The sequence below is a fragment of the Octodon degus genome, unplaced genomic scaffold, assembly GCF_000260255.1.
Source record: "Octodon degus isolate 3935 unplaced genomic scaffold, OctDeg1.0 scaffold00342, whole genome shotgun sequence".
In the NCBI taxonomy this organism is placed as follows: Eukaryota; Metazoa; Chordata; class Mammalia; order Rodentia; family Octodontidae; genus Octodon; species Octodon degus.
In genome coordinates, this window is record NW_004524918.1 from 226936 (window position 1) to 238339 (window position 11404).

The window sequence follows — 11404 nt, forward strand, 5'->3', positions numbered from 1 at the left end:
CGAGGCAAGTGCTCTGCCCCCTGCTTTGGGCCATGTCTTCATATCACTGACAGTACAGAAGGTTTGTTTATACCAGTGTCACCAAAAACACCTAAGCAATGCACTGCACTGTGGTGTTGCCATGGCCAAGTGTCACCAAATGATAGAGATCTTCAACTCCAAGATACACATAAGCAATGACCAGTGCGTGTGCAGTCGTTACCCAGCAGCTACAGACAACAGCATGTCAAATGTATAAATGCCTGGTGGTGGAGTTTGGCAGGGCATGTGTGGGTGGAGAGACAGTACAGACCACTCACTTGTCCTGGGTGGCAAGAAGAGCCTGGCAGGAAGAGGCTGAGAACATAGTGGCAGAAGAGGTGCAAGAAGTGCCAAGTTGCAGTGTCCAGCTCCTGCCGCCTCCCTAGAGTGTCTGCAGAGCAGAAGCCCTGCGAAGACTTCTCAGACCCCAGAGGAAGGAGTTTCGGGGAGTACAGAGGAAGGAGTTTTGGGGAGTCCATCTTTCTCGGGTGACTATGCAGGGGGAGATTCCTGGCAGTTCTTGCTAGACCTGACCCTCTTCTCTGCCAGGTAATAAGGAAGCATGCTGATCCAGGCTTCAGTGGGGACCCAAGAGAAAACGCTAGCTTGCACGTTGGGGTCTCTGCCTTAGTGGGGCCCCAGCACCTCTGCTCATAGTGGAGACAGAGGAGGATGTGAATTTGAGGGGTGCAGTTTTGGCACACTGTGTGTGTGGTCCTGTAACTCATGGTCCAACTATTGTGGACCTTACATAAGAGAGACCTGGGAGAAGGGTGTCTGGCAAACGGCGTCCTGGGAAATCTGGAAGCTGTCCACAGCAGGCTGAATTAGTAAGCGGCCCCCACACCCAAGGCAAACACAGAACTCCCTTTGGGCATCGGATGTAAGCCCTGCCCAAGGCTTCACAGACACATTTTGCATTTCAGAGTAAAACAAAACCAGACAACAGAAGACCTAATCCTCAAAACCCCTGCTGCAGGGAGCAGAGGTCTGGATTATGCTACGCCCCATATTTGCATATTGTTTTTACCTTGTCACGCAAACTTCCTGGGCAAGGGCTCCAAGAGGGCCAAGTGGGTGGGAGGAAGTGGCCTTAAATATGACCTCTCTTGGCTCTGGCTCATTTCAGAAGCCCCAGCCATTGGGAGAGGCTGTGTTGAAGGTAACTGTCTTCCCCCGGTTCCTTTATTTTACTGTAGGTGGGAATACCTAGACAGAGCCTACAGAGTCCCTAATGGTTAAAATCCTTTGCTCATCTCTGAAGGGAGCTGATCCTAGGGGCACCAACTCCTGAGCATCTTCTTGGTTTGGGTGAACTAAGGGTCTGAAGCTGGATTTCTGACCATCCCTTGCCCTAGGAAATTGAGATCCCAGGGGGTCTGTGGAGGAGGTGCCCTTAAGAGGCCTTGGATGAGAGGCTTTGATAAGCTATGCTCTCCAAAAGCCAGTAGGGATGAGTAGCTAAGGGGATGCACTACAATTAAAGATGGCATGGGTTCAAACCCTGACTTTGGCATTTAGCAACTGCAAGACCAAAGACGGCATTATGTGGTCTTCAGCCTCGGTTTCCTCATCTGTGAAGTAGAGTCATAACTGTTCCTCCTTCTTGGGCACTACCACAGAGTTTCTGTGAGGACTGAGGGAAGGCTGAGCCCAGACCTCGGCATGCCTGGGGTTGTGTCAAAGTAGGCACAGGCGAAGGGAGTGGGCAGTGGGGTGCCGGAAGCAAGGCCCAGCCTGTAAAACAGCTGGGTGCAGAGAGTGGAATCCCAGATTCTCGCATAGCTGCTCCCACCCAGGTGCCAGGCATATTTGCGAGTGCTTTGCATCTCTGTTAATTTTTCAGTAGCTCTGTGAAGCAGAAGGGACCCTGGAGCCGTCCTTTTTAGAGGCCACAATTCTAAGTGACGATCCTAGGGTGTGAGCCCAGCATAGTCTCACTCACACAGGCTCTTCCCTATTGAGTCACCTGCCTTGATGGCCAGTGATTGAGACTGTGGCCCTAGTTTAATCATACAAGCTCAGGAGGGATGCAGAGAACAGTCCTGCAGGGGTACGTGCCTGAGGTTGCGGCTAGCAGGCACCTGGCCTACAGGCTGGCAAGGCCTTGGGCCCCAGTGAGGGGGCTTCCTCAGCCTCCTGTCAGATTGTAGGGAGGGCACCATGCCATATCCAGGCTTAGGGCACCACAGATGCCAACAGGGTCCCTCTTCCCTGAGCAGAACATCTGGGGAGGGGCTGGGAGTCAGCACCTCATGGGGAAAGGAGGCAGTGGAAGGAATCAGAAACCAAATTCAAGCAGAATCATATACTATATCAATATATAGGTTTGGGGTCATTTTTGTTTTTGAAAATGAAATTAGCCTGATGTTTCTGATGTTAAAAGTTATATATGCAGCATAAATGAATATCTCTGGATACATACAGGCCCACGCATGCCTAGTACCCGGGTTGTTCCAGTCTTAGCCCTACATCACGGCATATATCTGCAGGAGGCAGAGTTTGTGTATGTGCTGAATAGTTGGCATCATCTTATGCCCAGATGCTATAGATTATGCCATCGTACAGGTGCAGCATGGTTCATTCAGCTGCCTCCTGCCGGTGGACCTACAGGGACTTCCTGGCATTACTGTTACAAATCAACTGTGGCTACTTTCTTATTCATGAATATTCGGGAACACTGTAATTACTAGAAACTCCTAGATAAGAACCTCCTGTATCACAGACAAGGCTTGGAAGGCTGCTCTTTGACTGTGCCCACTTGTTCCCAGAAGGGGCATCCCAATATTTGTCTGTGTGGTTTCTTGTGCCAGTAGCAGGAATCACCCCCACATTTTTATTTTGAGACAGGATCTCAATATGCAGTACAAGCTGGCCTAGAACTTACTATGTAGCCCAGGCTGGCCTCAAATTCATAGTGATACTCCTGCCTCAGCCTCCCAGTATTACAGGCATATGCCATGCTTGGCCACCTCCACATTTTGCACCAAAACCAGAAGCCTACTTTTGCTGGCACCAGGAATAGCACACATTAGTTTAAAAACAAAGCCTGGTCCAGCTCTGCCAAGTCACCAGTACCTTCGAGAACAGAGGCTTAGACTGAAAGATTTTTTAGGTATTAGAGTGCTGGCTTTTCTTTAATCAGCTTGGCATGGAATCAAGATAGGTATCCACATAATTAATCTGGAAAGTGGGTGGCCGATCTTTTTGACATTTGCCTGGGAATGCGTCATCGGCAGTCATGCAGGCAGACGCAGGAGTGGGACTGAAAGGATACCAGGAAGGGCCCTGCCCCTGGCACACTGCCAAGAACACACTATGGGTGGTTGTGCTTAGGATTCCTGTCCCTGCTCCGCTCACACACTGCAGAATGTCCTCTGTTTTGGGAGATATCAAGCCCACCAGAGGGACCAGAAGTCTGCAGCCATGGTGGGGGGGTTCCACTTCTCCTGGCTCTTCCTATAAAATTAACGCTGCCAGGGTGCAGTGAGAGTGAACGAGTGGCAGGGCAGAGGCAGCGTGCAGATCCCAGGCAGAGACGTGCACCCACCCGCTGCAAGGCTCTCTGTGTTTCCAGGTACCATGAGCAGGATCAGCGAAGTGGTGAAGCAGGCCCGCACTGCCTTCCAGTCAGGCCGGACGCGCCCGCTGCAGTTCCGGATTCGCCAGCTGGAGGCGCTGCGGCGCATGATCAAGGAGCGAGGGCAGGACATCTCCAGCGCGCTGGCCGCCGACCTGCGCAAGGTGCTGGCGCCCCTAAGGGGGTGGCCGCTGTTTGGGAGAGCGGGACAGAGATGCGACAGGCGCAGGGATAGTAGTGGAGTGTGTGTAGGGCATCTGTTGCTCGCTCGGGAGTTTGTCTGAGCGCTTTACAGAAACCTGCGTGTGGCCCGCAAACATTGCTTTGTGACCATGACGTAGAGGAGAAAATGAGGCTTAGAAGAGATTAGGAACAGCTTAGGGTCATCACGCGATTCATCAACACTCAGAATGGGACAATGGCCCTCTTCTCTGCACTGCTCCCCGCTGTACCCCAGTACATCCCCGGGTTGGGCAGAAGAGACTCCTTTCCCGCCTTCTGTGGGCTGTCTTCTCCTGGCCTGGCTTCATCTCACAAATGCAGCAGTAGGCCACACATTTCAGCCACCCCCCGCCCACCTGATGCCCCTAAACTTCTGCTCCCCTCATTCTTCCGCCCTTAGTTCTACCTAGGAGCCCCGGTTGCCCCTAGGGGGCACCTGCTCCTCAGGCCTCCACATCCCACCCCAGCTGCTCCATCTCTTAGCCTGAACAAATCCACACACGTCCAGCCTCACAAACCTCTCACCTTGCCGCCAGCAGCTTACCTACACGTGCTTCCACCTTCCTTGCACCTGGGAGGAGAGAAGCAGTGTCTCCACCGTAACTCAGGAGCTCACCCCTGGTACCATCAAGGCTCAGCCACCAACTACCCCTGAACTACTGCAGTTTTAAAGATTGGTCAAGACGTCCCATCTTAAAATAAAAACAAGAAGAAAATTCTTTAAGTTCATAGCCAAAATTCATAAAAATGATGCCTATTCCCATCTCCTCACCCCTGCCTGCTCCAGGAGGCCCCAAGCCATCCAGCAGCCCACTGCCCCAGTGGCTAACCCTCAGTTCTGGTTCCCTGGGTCTCCTCTCTGGCTGGGTTGGGAACCATGGTGAGCACTGAGCCCTGGAGAGCCCCTGCTCATATCCTGATTACACAGCCATGGCTCGGCACCCCAGCTCACACCCAGCCTCTCCTATAGAATGAATGGGCCAGCTACAATGAGGAGATGGTGTACGTTCTGGAAGAGCTGGAGCACATGATCCAGAAGCTCCCTGAGTGGGCTGCAGATGAGCCTGTGGTGAAGACCCCCCAGACACAGCAGGACGAGCCCTACATCCACTCAGAGCCCCTGGGCGTGGTCCTCATCATTGGTACCTGGAACTACCCCTTCAACCTTGTCGTTCAGCCTATGGTGGGCGCCATTGCTGCAGGTACTGTGGGCTCCATTCCATGAGGGGCTCAGGCCTCTGCGAAGAGGGGCTTGGGGTTAGGAACTAGTTTGACAGGTCTATCACAGAAGACCAAGGGACCAAACTGTTTAGCCAGGCTTCCTGGTACCCGAAGCCAGCCAGGCAAAGGTGTTCATACGGCTGGTCTCTCTCTGCTGTGGTGGGGACCACTTCCAGCCAAGACGGCCCAGGAGGGGTCAGCACTGCTCTTCCAACTAGGCCAGAGAATCTCTCTCCTTTCCCAGCCTCCAAGCAACTACACAGGGGAAATGATGAAGCCCTGGCGTGTGCATACTCTGTTGTTCCTGTACTCTATGTCCATGTGCCATGCACACTTCCTTCTACTCTCCATGGACACAGATGATGGGGGACAAGCTCTAGCATAAAGCTCCAGGCTTGGCCATTGAGATAGCAGAGTGGGGGCAGGGGGTTGACATGGCCCTGAGTCAGTGTGCTCTTCAGGGAATGCAGTGGTCCTGAAGCCCTCGGAGCTGAGTGAGAACATGGCGAACCTGCTGGCCACCATCATCCCTCAGTATCTGGACAAGGTAAGGTACTTCATGGCTCCAAGATGAATGTTCTGGGGGCCTGGTCTTTGGGGCTTGAAAATTAGTGAATTCTTTCATCCAAGGGCCAAGCCTCTGGAGTGAAGCTCCTAGAAGCTGCCCTCTTCTGTCAGGCTGATAGAGTACTGAGCCAGGACAGGGGGCTGGGAGCCAGTGGTCAGCCAGGGTGGACAAGGGTGCCAAGGTGCAGGGCTGCAGTGTTGGGCCACGCCCACACCCATGTGCAGAAGTGAGTTTAGTTTTTCCCTTTCTCCTTGCATGGAAGGACCTGTACCCAGTGATCAACGGGGGTGTCTCTGAGACCACAGAGTTACTCAAAGAGCGATTTGACCACATCTTGTACACGGGCAGCACAGCTGTGGGGAAGATTGTCATGACGGCTGCTGCCAAGCACCTGACCCCTGTCACGCTGGAGCTAGGAGGAAAGAGCCCTTGCTACGTGGACAAGGACTGCGATCTGGACGTGGCCTGCCGGTGAGGAGGCGGGGCATGGTAAGGCTGCAGTGGCTGTCCAGTCTGCCAAGTGCTGCAGTGCTGCCCTGAGTAGCAGTCAGTTCCTGCCCCACAGAGTCTCAGTCATACACACAAGGGTGGTAGGAATTGGGGGGTACCCCACTCATGGAAAAGGCACAAGGAGTCCAGGAAGGCTTCCATGAGGAGGAGAGATCCAGGTGGAACTCTGCTGCTTAGGCATCACTGGAGACCCGGTGCTCCCAGCAAAGGCTGCAGGAGGTGTGGGATGTTCAGTGGCCCCAGGACTTCACCAAGTCTAGCCCTTGGCTAAGGCAGGGATCACCTAGATCTAGATAGCATGACTGAGGAGAAGAGCCCTTGCCATTTAAGGCCTTAGGACTTTCATCCAGGCCTCCCCATACTAGCCAGGGCTCTGGCCACCTCTATACCCCACAAGTATGGCCCCACAAAATAGGAAGTGCAAACAGACAATTCACTCAGCTATAGGGGACTGTAAACTGTGATCAGAAATGCACAGAGCCCCACGTATCCCAGATGTCCTCCAGAAATTCCCAATCTGTCATAGGTGAGGTGAGGACCCGCAGGCTCTGCACAACTTTTGTGGGCAGGGAAGGTTCCTGATGGGCTCAGTACAGTGTCTGGGAGCGAGGGGCTGCTTAGGACTCCACGGTAGTGGCTAGCAGCTCGCAGCTCCCACTTATGGGTGAGTTCCCCTATGTGCTGAGCCACTAGGCCTTGGCCCTGAGCACACGGAGTGGAATGTGTGTCCTGGGGGAGCTCCCTGTGGCTCCCAGAAAGTAACCCACTTGGGAATTTTCACAGACGCATCGCCTGGGGCAAATTCATGAACAGCGGCCAGACCTGTGTAGCCCCTGACTACCTCCTCTGTGACCCCTCAATCCAGAACCAAATTGTGGAGAAGCTCAAAAAGTCACTGAAAGTGAGTAAGGGCCCCCATGGGCTGTGGGAAAGAAGCGGGGGGCATAGGCAGGACATGATGTCAAAATCGATATCAGGATTTAAGCAAATACTGGATTTTTTTTTTTCCTTCTGAGTGTAAAGGTAATACATGCTCACTGTGGGTAGCTTGGGAAAGATTAAAAAGCACAATGGAGATAAAGGCTTCCTACTGTCAAGTGGTGGGGAAGCCTTAGCCAGGACAAAAGCCCATGTCCCTCCCTAACTCTCGTCTTTTCTCAGGAGTTTTATGGAGAAGATGCCAAGAAGTCCCATGATTATGGGAGAATCATCAATGCCCGGCACTTCCAGCGGGTGATGAGTCTGATCAAAGGCCAAAAAGTGGCCCACGGTGGCACTGGGGAGGAAGCCTCCCGCTACATAGGTGTGTGTCCTGCTGCCCGGGTCCTCGACAAGTTTGCAGCACACAAGCACAAATACTTGAGAAGCAGGCACAAGTCTGTGGAGACATAAATCACTTTATCAGTGGGCCTGGGATTGGCTCTGCCCTCTGCAGGCAGGGGCTGAATGTGGCTTCTAGGACACCCCAGAGGTTTCTCCTCACAGGCCAGAGACAAAGGCATCATCTCCCCGCCCCCATCTTGACACATCGGATGAGGACCATAGAGGCCACAAGAGTCCTAGGTGGCCAAGATGTGAGGCTGCCCCCTGCTCAGCCTGGGGGTGACCAGATGTGGCCCCTTTAGTGGCTCCCAATTTGTTGAGGAAACAAATGAGCTACAGGGGACCCAGGTGGCTGGCAGACTGAGAGTCATTCCTCCCACACAGGTGAAACCATAGTTGTTCCCATGGTCTGGGACAAAGGTGGAAAAACCTCTCCAGGCCTCTTCCTGCTCCTCTCAGCATCTGCAAAGAGGTGGGGGCAGGAGCTAGATACACAGGGTATATGGGGGTCTTAGCACCAGCTGACTCTGGTTCATTTCCTGCCTCAGCCCCCACCATCCTCACAGACGTGGATCCCCAGTCCCCAGTGATGCAGGAGGAGATCTTCGGACCAGTGTTGCCCATCATGTGTGTACACAGCCTGGAGGAAGCCATCCAGTTCATCAACCAGCGCAAGAAGCCACTGGCTCTCTATGTGTTCTCCAGCAATGACAAGGTGGGCTCCTCCCGGATGTAGTGCCTGCAGGCAGACAGGGCCTGGGCTCAAATTGCAGCTGTGTGACCTTGGGCAAGTCAGTTCACTTCTTGGAGCCTGTCTGGCCTCGTCTCTAAGACCAGGACAAAAGCATCCCCCGAGAGCTTTGAATGAAGTGATAACCGACACAGAGTCTTGTTCCTGGTCACAGGAGCTGTTGTTTTTATTATTTCACTGCGTGGTGCTGAGAGCCATGAGGTCTTTGTGGGGGGACAGGGGTGCTGGGCTGAGGATGCAGGAGCTGGTGCTGGGACTCGGTCTCCACCGGCTTGGTTCTCGTGGCACACACGGTGGGAGGGAGGCTGGGGCATCTCCTGCACAGGAGTGTGAGGTCAGCAGCTGGGTCTCGATGTAGGTGATTAAGAAGATGATTGCAGAGACATCAAGTGGTGGGGTGACAGCCAACGATGTCATCGTCCACATCACCCTGCACTCTCTGCCCTTTGGGGGCGTCGGTGAGTCTAAGGCTGGGTCACTGCCACCTACCTTCCTCCAAGGGCCCCCGGGGAGGACAAACCCCAGGAGACTGAGGAGGCCCAGGAGTACCCAGGGACCTCCAACTTCCTGCAACCTTCCCATTTGTACCCCAAGCCTCTGCCCTGGAGTCTATGGAAAGTAGAAGTCACCTGGCATGCAGGCCTGTTTCACAGAGATCCCAAATCAGGGGCATGTAACCATTTATGATGTAGTTGAGATTAGACTCTTCCTGGACACTCTTTTGTCCCCAGCATAGATGTCCTGGTGGATACCCTAGGGATTAGCCACCTCCCTTGAGCGTATAGGTACAGTTGGCGTGGGCCCCTTGCCCTGAGCAGGCTCCTCCTCAGGGCACAGTGGCATGGGGGCCTATCACGGCAAGAAGAGCTTTGAGACCTTCTCCCACCGGCGCTCTTGCCTGCTGAGGTCTCTGCAGAATGACGAAGCCCACAAGGCCAGGTACCCGCCGAGCCCAGCCAAGGTGAGAAGCAGGAGGTGCTGCCAGGGAGTGGGCTGTGCAGGATGTGGGCCAGGCCCAGGTGCTCACTGCTCCCTCCTGGTGCTTCTACAGATGCCCCGGTACTAAGGACGCTGCTCCATCAGGCCTGTCTGCGCTTGCTTACTCCTGTCTGCACTGAGATGCCCTTGCTGACTCTCCTGCCTGTTGGAGAACTGCTTCTGGAGCCCCAACCTGGCCTTTTGTACCCCTCTGGCCTGTGCACGTCCCTGCCTTCCAGATAGGCCCAGCCCTCTCCTCTACCAGTCCTCAGCTCTTATAGACTCAGACCAATAAATCTTTCTGAGTGAATAGTTGAACAGTGTACACGATGCTTCTTTTGTGTGCTGCATCAATAACCCTGTCTAACCCAATTCCACTGCCCCTCAAGGCTTGGTCATTCTGTTGAGCCCATGAAGACACCCCAGTGGCCTCATGCTCACACGTGGCCATGGTATCGGGTATATCTGTCTTCCATTTACACTTTAGGATGTCAGCTCCATTCCCAGTGTGTCCAGCCAAGGAGATGCCAGGACAGCTGACCATTTATGTTGTAGTTGAGATGACAAAGTGGCTCCTAGCCCAGAGGCAAAAAACTCTTCTCAAATCAGACATGGCGTCTAGGGTAGGGACTGCTCCATATGATGGCACAATGGTCAACAAGAAGCCCTTTGCTGTTGTCGGGGTATTGCAAAGGGACAGGAAACCCAGTCAGCACCAGGACCCCTGATGCCCTTGCCAGATTTCTGTTAGGTACCTTCTCGTCCCTGAGTCCAGCCTCAGGGGCCTGCAGCCCCATGCTTTCACCAGCTGCCCAAGGCCTACCTCTGCTGGAACTGTACCATTGTCTACACTGCACCAGGCATTGGTGCTCCCAGCAAAGGCCTTTGACCTGCCCCTGTGGCCTGCTGGTCACTATGGCTTCTCTTCCTGCCCCATTACCACTTCTGTACTGGCCCGTCCTCATTTCTAGAACCTCATATCTCACATCTGAAACTCAACCCTCACACTAGAGCAAACCAAACAGCCCTTTATCTTCTTCCTGTTCTCCCTCTGATGAGGGGCAGGAAGTAAACTGCTCTTCATTGTTTGAAGGCCATAAAGTGATTACCCATTTACATCTGTGACTTATTCTACAAATGTACAGAGAGGCAGATGGTACCAAAAGCAGGACCCTCTCACAGCCCGCTCCTCTCCTAGTTACTGTCTCATTTCTCTACGTTCCTTTCTAGCGAGTCTCAACTGAGTGGTGTCTGTGTGACATAAAGCCCAACACAGGGACAGGTGACAACTCCTGAGCCCTTTCCCTGTGACTCACTAAAAGCTTGATTTCTGTTTCCTTTCAATGCTTTGGAAGGGATTTACAAGTTGCTTTTGCTAAAAAAAAAAAAAAAAAATGAGCTCCACTGGGGTCTGGGTACGTCTCCTGGGAACCAGTGCAGTATGCTCATCCCAAGCAGTGACTGTAAGTTTTATTTATAAGAAGGTGCCTAACTTCCAGTAGGCACCTCCCTCCCTCTTGCAGAGCTACTTCCAGTCATAAAAGCATACTTAGCTAGCACAAATGGCCACCTTAGTTCCCAGGTAAAGTTAGTATTATTCTGACAGGGATGGGTAACAAAATAGCCCAGACTGGGTGACTCAAACAGCAGTGCTTGCTCACAGTTCTGGGGTCTGCAGAGGTTGGTTTCTTCCAAGGCATCCCTGCTTGGCTTGCAGGCAGCTGCCTCCTCCCTGTGTCTTCACAGGGGCTCCTCTTCGGCTGGGCACATTCTCCGTGCCTCTGCGCATCCAACTTCCCTCTTACTCAGGGCTACCATACGACCTTGGTCACCTGTTCCAAAGGCCCTGTCTCCAAACACAGCCTCAGTCTAAGACTCTGAGGTTTAGGATTTTAATGTGTGAATTTGGGGATGGAAAGCAATGCAGTTCAGTTCAGAGAGCCCAAATAAACCATGTGTGACAGACAACGATGTCAGTCCTCTTACTTGAGAACCATGGTTTATGTAGAAAACACATGGATCAAATTATATCTGCTTGGCTGTAAGGGAGTGAGATTTCTTTCTGCCTTTGTAAAAGCTTCACAAGTTGACTTGATGCTTATTGAGTAAGTAAACCATTGTCTTTGTTTGCTACCTTTGTGGAAATGAGTTCTGGATTGGGAGATTTCTATTTTAATTGTTTTTTTTTTTTTTTTTTTGGTGGAACCAGGGATTGAACTCAGACCCTTGC

At 52.8% G+C, this 11404-nt stretch overlaps 1 protein-coding gene across 2 annotated transcripts; it reads left to right on the forward strand.

Moving 5' to 3' along the window:
• The first annotated feature begins 3603 nt into the window (after positions 1-3603).
• Aldh3a1 (aldehyde dehydrogenase 3 family member A1) lies at positions 3604-9445 on the forward strand. 2 transcript variants are annotated; one of them, XM_023708217.1, is made up of 10 exons: positions 3604-3765; positions 4794-5025; positions 5506-5591; positions 5875-6083; positions 6906-7023; positions 7284-7425; positions 7994-8160; positions 8555-8654; positions 9027-9157; positions 9248-9445. In XM_023708217.1, exons 1-10 carry the CDS (start codon positions 3604-3606, stop codon positions 9260-9262), a joined length of 1362 nt encoding a protein of 453 aa, XP_023563985.1. In that variant the 3' UTR covers positions 9263-9445. The 2 variants fall into 2 exon arrangements, with proteins under 2 accessions (XP_023563985.1, XP_023563984.1); XM_023708216.1 differs by having other exon boundaries at positions 9027-9445.
• The last annotated feature ends 1959 nt before the right edge of the window (positions 9446-11404 follow it).

Excerpts from the sequence above, each read along its gene's own strand:
- Aldh3a1 (XM_023708216.1), top strand. The coding sequence starts at position 3,604 with ATGAGCAGGATCAGCGAAGTGGTGAAGCAGGCCCGCACTGCCTTCCAG. Across the intron at positions 7,426-7,993 it reads GGAAGCCTCCCGCTACATAG|CCCCCACCATCCTCACAGAC; the intron begins GTGTGTGTCCTG and ends TTCCTGCCTCAG. Across the intron at positions 8,161-8,554 it reads TGTTCTCCAGCAATGACAAG|GTGATTAAGAAGATGATTGC; the intron begins GTGGGCTCCTCC and ends GTCTCGATGTAG.